This window comes from Babylonia areolata, chromosome 4 (assembly GCF_041734735.1).
Source record: "Babylonia areolata isolate BAREFJ2019XMU chromosome 4, ASM4173473v1, whole genome shotgun sequence".
In the NCBI taxonomy this organism is placed as follows: domain Eukaryota; kingdom Metazoa; phylum Mollusca; class Gastropoda; order Neogastropoda; family Buccinidae; genus Babylonia; species Babylonia areolata.
Genome location: NC_134879.1, coordinates 17,621,236 through 17,638,281, shown reverse-complemented (window position 1 = coordinate 17,638,281; position 17,046 = coordinate 17,621,236). Strand labels below are relative to the sequence as shown.

The window sequence follows — 17,046 nt, the reverse complement described above, 5'->3', positions numbered from 1 at the left end:
TATTATTTGTCAGTGTACATTTATATAAAATATTTAATATCACTTGCAGTCGATGGAAAGACATTAAACTGAAGACTCGTACCTTAAAAAAAAAAAAAATATATATATATATATATATATATAATATATATATATATATGCTCATAACATGCAATTTTAATAGAGGATTAAGAGCATCTAAATTCTCAAAATCGTCTCAGTTCTGTGCATCAACTGACTGAGTTTCAAAACTTTTGAATGTACAAAAGCGCGTGAATGCGTTGTTTTTCACGGAAATAAAAGAACAGCACACGTGCAACAATCGAGGGGCAACAATCCAAACCAGAAGGATATGACGTCACTTTGACATCATGGCGGGTTGTTCAAAGCAGTTCGACTTCGTATTTGATGGGGGACTTCAATCACACACTCGAGCTTCGTTAATTAATGAAGTGATCAAGCATCTCCTGTATGAGAGAAATCAAATACCTCTACAATTCGACATTCTTAAACAGCAGATGGCTGTCAGCGAAACAAATCCACAGGTGAGCACCGAAACAGAAGGGACAAAACGTTGCCACTCCTCTTTCTCAGATTCTCTCGATCTCTCACGCACCATATCATGCTATTATCTTTGTCTATGGCTGCCTGCCTGTCTCTCTCTCCTTCTCTCCACTACCCCTCCCTCTCCCCCCGAGAGTGTACATGCCTTCTTCATAACCTCGATCAATTCTAATCATTCTCATGATTCTGTCCCTGTTACAAGCGAGTACTGTGTAACATACACAACTTTGATATTATTGCTTTAACTGAAGTATTACCAAAAAACTGAAAGGTTAAAATTGAAAATTTTGTACTTCCTGGTTATACAGGTTTTACAAACAACAAGGGAAGGGGTGTCAGTCTGTTCGTGCGGGAAGGGTGGGAGGTGTCCAGGATTGTAGAAATTGAAAGGATCTTTTCTCCTTTGATTTTTTTGTAAAATATCATTACCTGGTAGTAACGAGCACATCATTTTTGGAGTAGTGTACAGATCCCCCAACTTGGATTATGAGGATCATGCTAGTGTAATTAAACTAATAAACTATGTATTTAACACTTTTAAAAACTGGAGATTTTAATTATCCAGAAATTGACTGGCAAAATGTGATAAGTTGTAAAAATGAGGACCATCCAGCTACGAAATTTTTGGATTGTGTTTAACAAAATTACATTGTACAAATGGCTTCCGAGCCCACTCATTATAGAGGTTTACAAAAACCTAATGTGCTAGATCTGTTGTTTACTCTTATGAAAATGTCTACACTTTGGATTACTGGCCCCCTCTAGGGAAGATCCACCATTCTGCCCTCTACTTTGATGTTCAGATCAAGTGGGAACATCCATCTGGTCACTCTGTGAAATATCAACTAGATAAAGGAGATTACGAAGGCATGAAGCATTACGTAGGTGAGATTAACTGGGATGACCTTTTGACAAATGAGACATCTGTGGATGAAACCTGGGAACTTATTCATGATGTAATAATAAAGTCCATGAACAAATTTATTCAAAAAAAAAATCATTCAAACAAGGACCCTCCAATAAACAAAGACGTGACCCCATTCCCCAGTCACTTTTAGATAAAATTCATCAAAAGCGTAGAGCCTTTAAAAAATATAAGAAATATCCCACTAGTGAGAACTATAAAATGTATGCACATGCTAGAAACCAGGTAACATGGGAGTCCAGAAAAAACGTGAAAGCTAAGGAAATTAAATTAGCTAAAGAATCTAAGCATAATCCAAAAGGATTCTTCCGTTATGTTGCAAGTAAAACTCTGCCAAGAGAACAAATTGCTAATCTATTAAAGGAAGATGGTACCTTAACACAAAATGACTCAGAAAAAGCAGCTGTGCTAAACAGACTTTTTGCTAGTGTTTTTAACGAGGAGAGTAAAGTAAATGTTCCAGAGTTATCATGTAAGACAGAGGTTACTGAAATTTCCAATGTGGAGGTCACAGTTGAACAGATGAAAAAAGCTCTAAAGAGCCTAAACCCATCGAAGTCCCCAGGACCTGATGAAATACACCCACGAGTCACAAGTATTAATAGAGCTTGCTGAAGTTATTGCTCACCCACTTAAGATCTTGTTTGATAGAACACAAGATAAGGGTGAAATACCAAAAGCTTGGAAAGAAGCAGAAGTACGACATATCTTCAAGAAAGGTAACAAGAATTCTGCAGGTAACTATCGTCCAGTCAGTCTAACATCAGTTGTCTGTAAAGTTTTTGTGGGTTTTATTCGAGACGCTCTCTGCCAACATTTAACCAAACATGATCTGTTATCTAGAGAACAGTTTGGATTTACCAGAGGGCGCTCGCGTGTTACTCAACTACTTGTTACATTACAAGATTGGTTAGTCATGCTAGATCAGAAGGTACCAGTCGATGCAGTCTACCTTGATCTAAGGAAAGCTTTCGATACAGTTCCTCATCACAGACTCATGAATAAACTAGGAGGCTATGGGATAAAAGGCAAGCTACTATTGTGGATCAGAGACTTTCTAAATGGAAGATCACAGTTTGTAAGTGTAAATAGTAGTAAATCATCAAAGGTTAGGGTAACTAGTGGTGTACCACAAGGTCATGTTCTTGGCCCAACCTTGTTCATATACTTTATAAATGATATGCCTGGTGAGGTAGATTGTAAAGTAAATTTTTTTGCAGACGACACCAAGGCTTACTCTGCCATCCGAAATATAGAAGATAGAGATCACTTGCAAATGTGTATACATAATCTGGTTAAATGGACAAATACTTGGCTGTTGCAATTTAACAGCGAGAAATGCAAAGTTCTGCACCTTGGAAAGAATAATCCACAGTATCAGTACACGATACAGGAAAAGGGGGTAACTCGAACAATGGATAGTACAACAGCGGAAAGAGATTTAGGGATCACGATGGATCCAGAACTAAGCTTTGAGGCACATATAAATAATATAGTGAAAAAGGGAAGTCAAATTTCTGGTCTTCTTGTGAGAACTATAATAAATCTCCTGAAATTATGATTCCGTTGTTCAAAGCTCTGGTTAGACCCATTATTGAATATGGAAACTCAGTATGGTGCCCTTACCTTAAAAAGCACATAAATATGATTGAAGGAGTTCAACGCAGATTTACCAAGTGTATAACTAGTACTACTAATAGTACTCGTGATCTTAGTTATGAGGAGCGCCTGGCTCTTTTTAATATGCCTAGCCTAGAGTTTAGAAGATTAAGAGGTGATCTCATTGAAGTATATAAGATCTTGCACAATATTTATGATCCTTGCACCACCTCTTCCTTGTTTACTATGGCTAACTATGATAAAACTCGAGGGCACAACTTCAAAATAAACAAAACTAATTTCGTAACTAACCAGTTCCGCAAGTTCTTTACTAACCGTATCATAAATCTTTGGAATAACCTTTCCTATGACACCATCAATGCACCATCGGTAAACGCCTTCAAAAATCACATTGACAAAAAGTTTAAGAACCATGTATTTTCCACAGAGTTAAATCTTTATTGAGCTGTAGATAAATATAGTATACACTATACCAGATTTAAACAAGGGTCTGTTCACAACAAGTGATCCAAAAGCACATAAATGGACACTGATTATGAGGGCAAAAGGCTTTTAGCCTATAGCCAAACATTTCTGTGATTCTGTGAGTATCTAATATTGGAACTATAATATAATGAAAGTATTAAATCTATCATTTTATGACTCTCTCTGTGTGTGTGTGTGTGTGTGTGTGTGTGGTTGGTTGGTCACATTTTTATGTGTGTATGTAACATTGATGTAATCTGTTATGTAAACAAAGGTGTTTTGTAAAGCACCTAGAGCAGATTGCTGGATAGTGTGTGCTATATAAGTATCCATTATTGTTATCATTATTATTGTTATGTCATTATGTGTATGTCTGTGTGCTTTAAATGTGCATCAAAGGTGATCAGCATTACAGTTTGTGCAACAGAAGTGTTACCAACAAAGATCTGTTACTTTCCATCAAAAAATAAAATATCAATTATCATTTTCAACATACTATTTCTAATCAAGATTTTTAGTATATATTTTAGAGCATGTCAGAATGTACAAGAAATTGTATGCATGTCTTGTTTAAGTAAGAGAAAATCACATCCATTACTGACCCATAGACAGATGGAGTAACATTCTGACCTTAGAGCAATAGATGTCAGACAAGATTTTAAGAGGCCATGAATATACATTTTGACATATATCAGTATTACTGAACAGTGCGCCTAAATTCAGATATTTAATTTCAGGGTAACGGCAAGGCTCATCAGTCACACAACAAAGCCAAGACTGTGATCTCCAGTTTGGACCAGGTGTTCAGTGAGATCCTGACAGCCTTTGAGATCTGCCCCGAGATCCAGCAGGCCTTGATTTTGTTTGGCAGCTCCTCTGTCACACCCAAAGAATCTTACGTCATCAAACTCCCACACATATGCCCTGAAGCAGACAATGTTCCCCTGAGGACATCCAAACAGGCACTGTTTCGTCACCTGGTTGCAGAGCAGGTGCTGTCCAGTGATGCAGCCCTTGGGCCTACCAACGTGTACGTGGTGCTGTGCGCCCCGCGTTCAGCTGCTCTCAGCGGTTTTGTGCCAAAGTTGGGATTCAAGATTCCCACTCGGGGGTACTGCTTGACTCTGAATATGATCTGCAACCAGCCCAGTTTCTGCTGTCAGGATCTCACCATGGACGACACAGAAGTGGAAATCTCTGGAGTAGAACCGCTGGAACGCTCATCCTTCACCGACTCTTCCCTTCCCATGGTGGCTGGGAATTTCAAGTCACCATCTCCAGAGAAGGTGGCCCACCTGCTAAACAGCAGTGACGGCAGTCACAAAGTGCGAATGCGCCAGGGAAGTGGGTCAGATGTTAGTGCCACTAAACATGAAGGGGAGACGAGCAGAGTTCAGTTTCACACTCCATTGACGCGCAGTACCCCAAAAGTGAATAGTGTCAGTCTCTTTCCTGCTGATCCTTTGTACATCTGGTTTCAATCTTCCACTGTGATAAAAGGCTACCGTATGTAAGGAGGTACTGTTTGGGAGTGACTTTGAAACATTGGTTTTGCCTTGCTGCTTTGTTCAGTATATTCATTAATTTATTGTCAAGAATCAACACTAGGTCTGTCAGTTAAATAAAAAATCAAACCAGATAACTAATTAAAGAGTGTACAGTAGCTTTTAGCCATTTTTGTTGTTTGATTGTGATGTTTTGTTTGATCATATATCTGACAGTTGGGTTTTTTTTCTTGTTTTTGTGTGTGTGTGTGTGTGTTTATATCTGACTAAGCACATTGGGTTACGCTGCTGGTCAGGCATCTGCTTAGCAGATGTGGTGTAGTGTATATGGATTTGTCCGAACGCAGTGATGCCTCCTTGAGTTACTGATACTGATTGATTTTAGCTGTTGGAAAGACATAAAAGTCATTCAGACTGTAATGTTCAATTCTCAGTGGTATTCTGTGACAGTGTGTGTATGTGTGCTGTTTGTGTTTCACTGTTAGATTTAGATGATGTGAGTATTGTTCCTTTTTATTATGGGTTTCTCCATAGAACTGCCTATATATACTTTTTTTCTTTCTTTTTTTATTTATCCCTTGAGCTATATTGGTATTAGAATGTTCATAGAAGTTATAATACAAGTGATGTCACAAAGTCTACTGATGCTTAATAATCATGTAAACATTAGCCATGAGTTGTTCTTTTCTTCAATTTTTATTTTGAAATTCAAAGAAAGAGAAAATATATTTACCTGTGTTTGTAAGCTGTGTGGGATTTTGTCATAGGTTTTATTTATTTCATTTTTATTATTATTTTGCTTAACATATGATGGTATATGTATAACTTTTCAGTCCCCTTTGCAGTGTGTCATTTTATCAGGCATAATGATACTTTTCTTTGGTCTGCAGATTCTGTATCGTTCTTCTTCTTTCTTTCTTTTTTTTTTTTTATAGGTTGTCTGTATCTAAATGTCAGAATCAGGTGAGTTATTTCCATGAATTGGTTCAAATTCAGACATAATTCAGATGATTCAGATCTTACAGGACAGAACTTTGTTCTCAGGTTTGTAAGCCAGTTGAAAATCTTATGTTTACATGGAGTGATGGACTGTCTCTTTTCAGTTTTATGCTTGTATGTGTTGTCTAGTATTAAAAGTGAATGTCTGCATATAAACATACATAAGTAGTGGTAATGAAATATTACCAACGCAAGACATTATTGGTAAAGTAAATAGCTATTTCACTATGTATTGCAGATTATTTACATTAGTACAATGGTGGTGCATAGACTGTCAGATCTGAAAAAAAAGGTTAACTTTGTGATGGATTAACTTCAAAATAAATTCATTGTGACTGATCTGTCATTGTGATCATGTTATGCAGATATTGCAAAGCAAAAGTGATGACTGATTAGTGTGTGACTGAGGTAACTGATAACTGCAATCAAACTGTTCTTTATCATAAAGATACTGTATTATATTATTTTATTACTCTTTTAGATTTCTCTGTGTGAAATTCGGGCTGCTCTCCCCAGGGAGAATGTGTCGCCACACTGAGAGCACCACCCTTTTCTTTTCTTTTTTTGTATTTTTTACTGCCTGCAGTTTTTTGTTTTCCTATTGTAAGCAGAATTTTTTCTACAGAATTTTGCCTGAGACAACTTTTGTTGCCGTGGGTTCTTTTATGTGCGCTAAGATCCCCGCCTTCTGGAAATTCTGTGCTAGAAATTTCCTCTTTTCTATCACTCTTTGTTTCTGCCTTTTTTTTTCTTTCTTCACTGTTATCTCCTTTTTCTGCCTTCCCTTTCTTTTTTCAGCAGACTTTGGTACTTTTTTTTTTTTTTTCTCTTTTCCACAGTCTGTGATGTACCATCTGTACCGTTTTGCTCTGGCGATTAGGTAGTGAGATATAAACACTAGGATGGGCACTAGCTGCCAATTCTGCAGTGTTATTTGCCTATATGGCCTTTTTTTTTTATATGTCTTTTGTTTGACTTTGAAGTAAGGTTGTTGTTTTTTCCTTCTTTTTTACGATTTTTTGTAATCTGGGGATGATAAATTAAGCGGAAGGGCTAGCATCCTCAGGATAGTCTAGTCTTGTTTGCCATAAGGAGCTAAATGGTTGGGATACTGTCTGTGTCATGAACTGTGTTTTGTGGGTTTGTCTTTGTGCTTTTTTTTTTTGTAGATGTGATGGTTTTGTGTTGATGTGGTTGAGCATTTGTGTAGTTTGACAGTCCTGATATGGCCCTATGCGGTCGGCTGGACTATAACCAACAAGAACAAGAATGTGTGCTAAGTGCATGCTGCACACGGGACCTCGGTTTATCATCTCATCCGAAGGTCTCATCAAGGTCTAGTGGAGGGGGGGAAAATACTGGCAACTCTGCTGGGATTTGAACCAGTGCATTCAGATTCTCTAGCTTGCTTCCAAGCCGGACGCTTTATTTCTAGGCCATCACTGTACATACCAGTGATTAAGTCATTTTGATGAACAGTGAGTTTGCTATGTACAATTCAAAAAAAAAAAAAAAAAAAAAGATTTATGATGTCTTTTTTTCCCCTTTATAACACAGTCAGTCAGTAAGTGTAAATAATAATCACCATTCAGCCATGAGTGCCAATAGTTTTGCAATGGATTTCACAATGTTTTATCAGTTTCAAAGAGTAATCATACTCTCAATCAAACTTACTGGACCTGTACATTAGATTAATGATTTACTGAATAAAATAGAGTTGACGGACAAAAGTGCATGGTTTATTTTAAACACTTGCTGTTTGCTGCAGATGCAGCTGTCATGACTGGCACACACCCATGCAGAAGTACAGGTTCTCATGGGTGCATGTTGAGCCTGTAATGACTTAGCATCCACTGAAAAACAAATGTGATAGGTAAAGGCACTGATAAACCAACCTTCATTACAATTTGTATTTACCCCTAGCTGATGGCTTCTTGACTTAAAAACTTATCAGTGGTGAACCATTATGTGTACATCTACTAAAGAAAGCTGTAAATCGAATAACTTAATGGTGTTATAAGGTCAGTATTTTTTCATGACCTGAGAGTTACATGCTTTCTGTATTTCTCAAAGAGACTAAACCAAACGCCATGACTAGAGACTGGGAAAGAACTATGAAATTATATCGACAGTTTTTGTACTGCCAAGGTCAAAACAAAACAAAACAACAACAAAACGGAGAGAGAGAAAAGTAAGGTTTCATAATGATTTCCTTTTTTATGTGGCACGCATGTTATTCTACAAAACTACATTCTCCTTTCACCCAGTTAAAGAACTGTCCGTTAATTTTTTCTGTGCAACTAAATTTATGATCAACTCAAATTACCAACTTATCTCCCTTGGGTTGTTTTAACATCACTGCATGTTTTGTGCAAACTAGTGTCTTTTCCTTTCTGAATTTTCAAGTTTTAGCACCTAAATCAGTGGTTGACAAAAGAATCTGTTCAAAAAGTTGTTGAATCACTATTATATCTGGTGAAGAATGAAGAATCTGTGAGACTTTACAAAGTTATGCGCTTGCCTCATGCAAAACTGAAATGGGCAAGTGAATTCATAATCTAACATAGATTTCACATACATATGCTTGTCGGACAAAGCATAACAATTAAATATGCATGTGGGATATGAGCACATCTGTCTATCATGCAGTCATTCAGACCATGGGGACATCAAACATTTGGCAACCAGCCTCCTCCATCTGTAAAAACTGCTAAATGATTCAGTCATCCATTTCATGACTTGTATCAGCTTAAGCAGTTTTCTTGACACTTATGAGGACATGATGTATTAACCAGCAGGCCTGTTTACATTTTATTTGGTATCTGTCAAACTTGATTGGGAACTGTGTGCCTAAGGTAGGCTTGCATGGGGGGTGTATGTTCTTTTTTTGTTTGTTTGTTGTTTTTTTGCACAGTTTGGCGGTCTGTTTTTCTGACCACACTACTGCAGCAGAATGGACTTTAAGCCAGAATTACCCATAATAAATGGCTGATTTGTGATTCAGGGATAGTATACATTTTCACTTTTCTGTGAGGTTCCCCCCCCCCCCCCTCTTTTTGTTTAAGAACGTGTTTTACGTGCATTGACATTTATGCAACTGGTTTTATCAGAAAGGTGACAGCTTCTTTTCTATGATTGGCTTAAATGCTTCAAGTGTAGTCAGACAATCGTATTTTCATCAATATAACAAAAATAATTTCATAAAGCAACTATGATAGATTTCATTACAAAGTAAACAACTTTTTTTCATCAATATAACAAAAATATTTTTTATAAAGTGAACAGCTTCATTCTGTTTGCATATCAGAAAACCTTTTGTATATATTTCATGAAAACAACAGATTTCATAATAAACTAGACACCTTTGTTTAATCACTATGATATATTTCACCTCAAAGTAAACCATTTTTTTTTTCCCATTAATATGATAAATTTCAGTATAAGCCAGATAACTTTGCTCTACTTGTATGTTTAATTTCAATCAGAAAATTATGTTCTTTCTACATATTTTAATATGAACCAAATAGCTTTGTTCCAACGAAAAACTGATGTCATTTTAAACCAGTTTTGTTTCATCTATGTAACAAACATGGATCTTTATACATAGACCAGGCAGTCTTGTTTCTGTTTACATGTCATGAAAAGCCAAAATCCTTTGTATAAAAGATTCAAAATCTAAATCTGAAGACAGATAAATGATTTAAGAAAAAGAAAGTCTTGAGGCAAAATTACCATAAAATGAATCATCATTTTCGAAAAAAAAATCTCCTGTCCCATGAATTGGTGGCTTTGTCAGTGATATAGTATTAATGTTTGAGAAAGTGCCAGACTGCTCAATGCAGACCTGTAGAAATTTTTTCCCTTATCTTGCCTTCAAAAAACATTCAATTAGATACTTTGTCTCACTGGTCTTGTCTTTCTCATATTTTTATCAGAGAGAGAATCCTGGTTCTGTAACACGTTCATTTGTGATGTCATATGTTTTTTTGAGTATTTGTGTTTTAAATAACTTTTGTCAGATGGATAATATGAAGTGTGAGAAAACATTGTTTTTAAAATACCAATTTACCTTTATTTTCAATCAATATATTTGCATAAAGGCCATTCTTCATTACTGATCATGGAGGGTGTATCATTTACTTCAATGAATAAATCAGTAACATAAACATTTTCTGTTTTTGTGATGTGTGTATGGTGCAAGTGTTGAGAAATCTGTTATGACCAGTCATCGATCTATGTATGAGGCTTTTTGTTCTTATATTGTGTATATATGTGTTTGTGCGTTTATTTTCAGGTGACAGAGAAGAGTGGGTATCATATAAACTGCAGGGTGTCAAAAAGGGGAAAAGTCTCAAGATTTTGAAGATTCTGATTAGCCTGTGACCCCTATTGGTGCATGGAGGGTTTCAGAAGACAAATCCAAAATACAACTGGCTCTACAAACCCACCCATCCCCCAATCACAGTCACTTCTCTAATAATAAAAGGCATGTGCTGCTTTGTTCCCTGGTTTGGTTTAAGTTGTCTTCAGCAAAGTGAAAACTTCCACTTTTCTGTCCACCATTTCTATGCAGTAATGACCACATGGGAAAAAAAAAAAACCACGGTATTTTGGCAGGGTCGCTTTATGTAAATGTGACGACTTTAGTTCTGTCTGTGATTTTATGCCCCCACTGCAAGCAATACCCACAGCTGGTCCAATTTATTTTGTAATCTTATTCTGTTGTTGACAGCAGCACGTCATCTGCACCTGATTAGTAATGCTCTCAAAACAGTTCCTGACAACCCCAAACACCCGATTCCTCCCACTAACACCTACTCAATGAAATGAATTTTCTTTCCATCATTGTTTCCTGTCTCATAATTATGTCTGGTCTTATGGATCTCTCAGTCTATATTTTCTGAAAGAATCTGACATGTTTTCTCTGACACTTTCTTTGGACATAATAGCATGACACTTATCATGACCATTATCTTTTTTAAACTGCCCAAGAAAATAATAGTAGTCACTCATTAACACTTCTGGACTGTGTATTCATTTTTATGTTCATTTATGTATTACCATGTAATGATGGTTGTATTATTATATATATATTTCTTTTTTCTTCTTCCTCCCCCCAAGGCCCCCCCCCCCCCCCCCTCCATGAGCCCACAACCATAAATAATTGAACAGAATCACTTCACATTTAGCAATCTCTCCATCAGCACAGGCACTTGCATAAACCACAAACTCTGACAGATCACAGATCACTGGTATTTACAAAGTCATCAAAACAACCATTTTGTTTGCGGTTATCTACACTCTTGAGGCTCCACTTGACTGCAGGACCCGAAGCTTTCCGTATATTTTGGCAGGTGGCGTTCCTATGAAAGAAACAAAAGTAATGTTAGTGTCGGAAGATTTCAGTTGTGTTATATCAAGCACCTAAGACCTTAAAATCATTGACATATTTAATCAATTGGGAAGGATCAAGGAAAATTCATTCAGATGTCAGGACAACATATTTCAGAATGAATGGACAAACTGACTTCTTGTTCAACAAAAGCATGTCAAAAACAAAGGTTACAAAAGTAATACTCTGCTGCACCTACACTGCATGGGTCTAAGTCCATCAACATTGTAAAGACTACATATTTCAGAATATTGACAGTGACGATTTCAACGATATATGATCATAAATCAAGATAAATAGAACCTACCCATGATCAGTTGGCATATGGCTCTCCTCGCAACCTGGATGCTGTGATAAGCCCCAAGAATGTGGACTTTGCTGAAAAATAATAAAAGACAAAAATAATTTGTGAAAACAAAAAAATGCTCATAAATAAAATTTTCCTCCACAAATAATTAACCTGAGCTGATAAATACACAGATTCATATGAAGTGTGTACCAAAGACAAATTCCAAGAAATAAAATGTACCAAACACAAATTCCAAGGACTAATAATATATACTGATCGCATCATGTCTGCACAGAAAGAAATCTAACCCTCAAGTTAATGTGAATATGGTATTTGCATAAAGCATATGAACAAATAGTATTTGGCATATCAAATGGATAAGTTCCTTTGTAATGTTTTTTTCCCCTGTACAATGCCAGAATTAGATGCTTAAAGGCAATGTAGCTGAAAGTGAATACAACAGGAGCTGAAAAGAAAAAAATATGAACTACATAAAACGTCCCATATTTACAAATATTAACCCTTTCGCTGCCAGGAAAATAAGATTTAAGTGAAATCTATTTGCCAGGGTTTTTTCCACAAAAAACGGGTATAAGTTTTCAAAAAATTATGTGCTCCTTGTTATTGGAGAAAGACCCATAAAAGTATATATTTTCTGAAAGTGAAAGGTAAATGAATAAAGAACACAAAACACATGATGTTTTCCCATTTTATATATTTTTTCCCATTTTATATATTTTTAGTGACATGCTGTTGTTTTGAAATCAGTGTTTTGTTTTTTTGTCACATTTTCAACTTGTTTATTACAAACATTAGTCAGGTAATTTGCACTAAAATATCATATTTTCTGGACAAATGGATATCTGCACACACAAAAATCATACTAGAACAACCACAATTTTTAAAAAATTAAAAAAGAGATAGATACACAATGCATTGTGACTTCTCCAAGTGATAATATGGATGTGAGGCCATGCCCCCTCAGTCTCTATCCCCTCCTCTTCACCCCTCTCACACGGTCACTTTATCCAGTTCTCATCAGATGGCACTGGCTGAGTGCCAAAAAAATCGCTCACACCCTGTCCTGCTAATAATTCAGTCACTTTCTGGCATCGCTCAATGATAGTCGTATCTTGGCCATTCTCTTGATTGCTCCCTTTATTTTCTACCAAATCGTCCTATAAATGTTCATCACATTCTTCAAATTTATGCTTCAGTTCTTTCTGAGCATCAACTAAAGCAAGCAATCCTGGTTGATTTAGTTCACCACGATCACATGTCTTGAGCACAGCGTCAGTCCGACATTTTGCTGAGTGAGCGAGGAGAGGAGTCAGGCAAACACTGCGGCCAGTAACCCAACCAAAACGTTCAAATAAAGGACTGCCTCATGACACTGATGGTGTTTCTAGCTATTAATAGGATCTAGAAAGATTCCACAAGCTAAAGCTACCAGCATTTTTGTCAACGAACTGAATGCAAAGCAGGGAAAAGTCTGAATATTTCGATGACAAGTTATCTCGTCATTGTGGCAGCGAAGCATACATGCTTGCGATAATGAGTTTTCTCGTTATATAGGCAGCCTAGAGGTTAAAGACCAGAGATATATATGCTAGAACACTATTCAGTGTTTTCAAGATAATTCTGAACTTTAACAAAAAAAGAAATTTTACACCAGTCGTTAATATCAAAAACAAGCCAACAAGAATTATTACCTAATCAATGACAACAACAAAATACAACCAAAAAAACCCAGCATCATTGCTGAATGAAATCTGTGTCTATAAAGCCTCAAATACTAACCTGTCAGCCAGAACAATTCTGGTCTTCGTGCTGTTCTCTATGGAAAACTTGGTCTTGCCACCTTTTCCAGCCAGACGACCAATGGCTCTGCCCAAATGGTCCCCTTTCAAAGTTTTGACTGCACAATGAACAAAACCATGATTAATATATTAATCAAAGCAAAGATCTCTACATAACTAATCCAATAAAATAGGTCTTAGTCACACATCTTATTACAGAAAAAAAAAAAGAATGACTGAGCAACATGATACACCTTCTTATGCATTATCCTCTTTTTAATTTTGTCTGAACAACTTAAAAAGTATGTAACATTAACGCTTCAACACTATCACACAAAATTTTAGGCTTTGCCCCTCTTCAACCAAGCATGCATTTCCACTTGACAGAATTTCCCATAATCTAATGGCAGACCTCTACACTACCTCACAGATTGACAATGTATGACCCTTGCCATTCTTGTGAATAAAACTACAAATATGCATGCATGCATCACACACACACACACACATCCGCTTCTTACCATCTTTGACATCAAAACTTTCGATGTACAGGTCTTCCAAGCGGACCAGAGCCAGAGCATCCTGCATGGAAAAATAAACATGGGCATGGAATTAAACTCTACAAAGCTTGGAAAGGTATATATAGCCTTCACCATAACAATATATTATAGGCGCTAGTAATAACAGTCATCATACTAATAAATGATAGGCACTAGAAATAAACTCTACACAGCAGGCATGGAATTAAGTTCAGCGCTATAGAAAGGAGTTTCACTACAACTGTGTAACTCAGGAAATGTGCTTTCAATGCAAAATTGTCAAACTAATCCACTAACTGATCAACATTTAACTCATGGTTTAATATGCATTATTCTAAATCTGAAGTTACAGAACTGCCAGGGTACCATATCTATATGATTTTTAAAAAGACAACATTAAGTATGCTGTAGCTGTATAACTTTTTTTTTTCTTAAACTGTTCCATGCAATTTTTTTCAGACAAACCATGACTTCTTTCTGAAACATTCAATTATTTATTATCCCCTTTGACCTTCATATTTCAGAATGAAGAAACTTTGCTTGTTCGTATATTATATAACAGGCCAGTTTTACACAAAACTAGAATGATGATGTACAATACTCACGCTGATGTCAAAGCCCAGCACAAAAGCTTTCACGAAATCAGCTGCCTTCTGCAAGGCTGATGCCAGAGTTGTTTCCGAACATGTCTAGAAAAAAAGGCCAATATTTTCAGTCTATGTGTTTGATAAATGACAGTACATTCTACCATGAGTTACAAAATACAAATGATTAAAGAGAAAACAGCATGAAGCATTTCATTTTGTAAAAATGCAAAGCAAAATTAAGCATGGTTTACATAGTCTTTCACAACTTTGACAAGACTAAGAACATCAATTTAAATTTTAATTCTAAACTATTACTAAAATAATTTGCATGAGGAACAAGTGATATTTTAAATGAACAAAGCCCTTCATGAGTAGAATCTAAATTACTAAACCAGAACAGTTACGCTCTCTTTCAATAATCAATGCAACCATACCGTTTGTGGCTAGGAACAATGAAAGCCAATCAACACACAATATTCAAACCACTTCTGGCCTGACAAAACTAACCATTTCCCCCTGTTCACTGACCTGATGTGTAAATTAATATTCATAAGGCCAAATGACTTAATGTAATCAAGTTTCCTTGTTACCTACCCTTCCTCCCTTCAAGTTCCAACTAGTTGTCATACATATCAAGTTCATCTTGAAACACGGTTGATATAATGTAAGAATTATGCTGGCCCCAAACATACAAAAACCAAAACAAAAAATGTATGCTTTTTGCAATGAAGAATACCACAAAGAACTGACATCATTCAGTTCACAAGTGATCCAGTATCACTTTGTGACTAATATTTCATAATGATTAAATGAAGCAGACAAATAAACTTGACTTGTACACCCACATACACAGTCACAACTGTTATTTTAAGTTTTATATAAAAGAAATAATATGAACCAGTAAAATACATAAAATATAATAACCAACTGAATAGTCTCTGTGCACTCATGTATTCAACTTCTCTGTGAAATCACCACACACACAAACACACACACACACGTGTGCAAGCACACACGCACACACACACACACACACACACAGAGTTACCTAAAATCTGACAGACATTTATGTAGTTATCATTCAAACTGTTTTTTTTTTTGTTTTTTATTGTTGTTGTATTTTCAAGTTTTTTGTCTAAAATCACACTATGTGGACAGACATGAAACTGAAGAACGCACTCACCTTTATTTCAACATGTTTTGTTCTCAAGTTAAATCTAATTTGAAGTTTCAGTTGTTCTACAATTGGTGTGAAAATTGCAGCCCAGTTTTGCTGCAGTGGTGTTCTTCTGTTGGCAGGAACAAACACTCTTCTCATTTGTCGTGCCCCTTCCTGCAAACAGGGCAGTTCACATTATCACTGAATATCAAACCAGAACTCAGAAAAGCACTTTCTCTCCCTTTCTCATGATGTACTGTTTATAACCATATAGCATCCATACATTTAAACATTGCTCAAGACACACCTACGCATGTACACTCCATCCAGCCATTAAACAGAAGACTATAATCCAAGTAAATCATAAGCTGTCTTTATTTTAGTATAAAATGCATTATCAAACCTGCAAATTAAGTATACGACTTTCAACTGATTTTATCATTTGTTATATATTACTAGTACTGCAGCTGATTTACATACACTGACATCACTTTTGTCACACTGTGTGTGTGTGTGTGTGTGTGTGAATCTCTCAATCACATGACATCTTAAAAACAACAACAACAAAATCCTTTAAAAAGTTTATTTACATACTTTTGGCAATTACCAGTGTCTAAAGCGTCTTTCCACACAGATGCACTAACACATGACATAATTCAGATGGGGAAAAAACTCTGTGTACTGTGTCTGTTGAATGAATGTTTCAATTATCTTTTTTTTTTTTTTTCTTTTTTTTTTCAAAATAGCAAATGATTATACAGTAAATTACCAAACTGTTTTTCTTTTCATTGCTGTGATGTAAATTTTCTCTTTATTTATTTTTTTTTTTTTTTTTATTGTTGTGATACTTTGTATCAAAATTTGTTAAACATAAATCAAACAGCAAATAGATATATCATATATTTTTTTCAACTTTTCTTTTTTGTGTGTGTGTGCTTGTTAGCAGAACAACAAAGAAATGTTCTTCATCTTGCTATGCAACACAAGTCAACTGTATAAAGACTAAATTCACTGTAAGCTGATCAACTTTTTTTGTTTTAATTTCTTTTTAAACAAGCCAAAGCATGTTATGTATGCACACATAAAACTTTTACTGTTAACATGTCATAATACAAATCAGGGGAAAAGATTGATTAATACCTTTTCAATTAATTTTAGACTAACTTCTGCCTACAGAATTTGAGAAAATATTACACACATTACAGGTTCATTTGGCTACATAAA

General features: G+C 35.8%; 2 protein-coding genes across 2 annotated transcripts in view; one reads left to right on the top strand and one right to left on the bottom strand.

Annotated features, from left to right (window-relative positions):
- The first annotated feature begins 379 nt into the window (after positions 1-379).
- On the top strand, positions 380-7,553 carry LOC143281587 (uncharacterized). The gene is made up of 2 exons (XM_076586825.1): positions 380-524; positions 4,291-7,553. Exons 1-2 carry the CDS (start codon positions 498-500, stop codon positions 5,065-5,067), a joined length of 804 nt encoding a protein of 267 aa, XP_076442940.1. The 5' UTR covers positions 380-497; the 3' UTR covers positions 5,068-7,553.
- Positions 7,554-11,296: 3,743 nt separating this feature from the next.
- LOC143280905 (RNA-binding protein PNO1-like) overlaps positions 11,297-17,046 on the bottom strand; it is a 6,490-nt gene continuing 740 nt past the window's right edge. Inside the window, exons 2-7 of the mRNA XM_076585683.1 lie at positions 15,847-15,996; positions 14,682-14,765; positions 14,059-14,119; positions 13,539-13,656; positions 11,757-11,827; positions 11,297-11,420 (exon numbers count right to left, since the gene is read on the bottom strand). Coding sequence (XP_076441798.1) covers positions 11,353-11,420; positions 11,757-11,827; positions 13,539-13,656; positions 14,059-14,119; positions 14,682-14,765; positions 15,847-15,996 — 552 coding nt within the window. The 3' untranslated portion in view covers positions 11,297-11,352. The remainder of the gene's footprint in view (positions 11,421-11,756; positions 11,828-13,538; positions 13,657-14,058; positions 14,120-14,681; positions 14,766-15,846; positions 15,997-17,046) is intronic.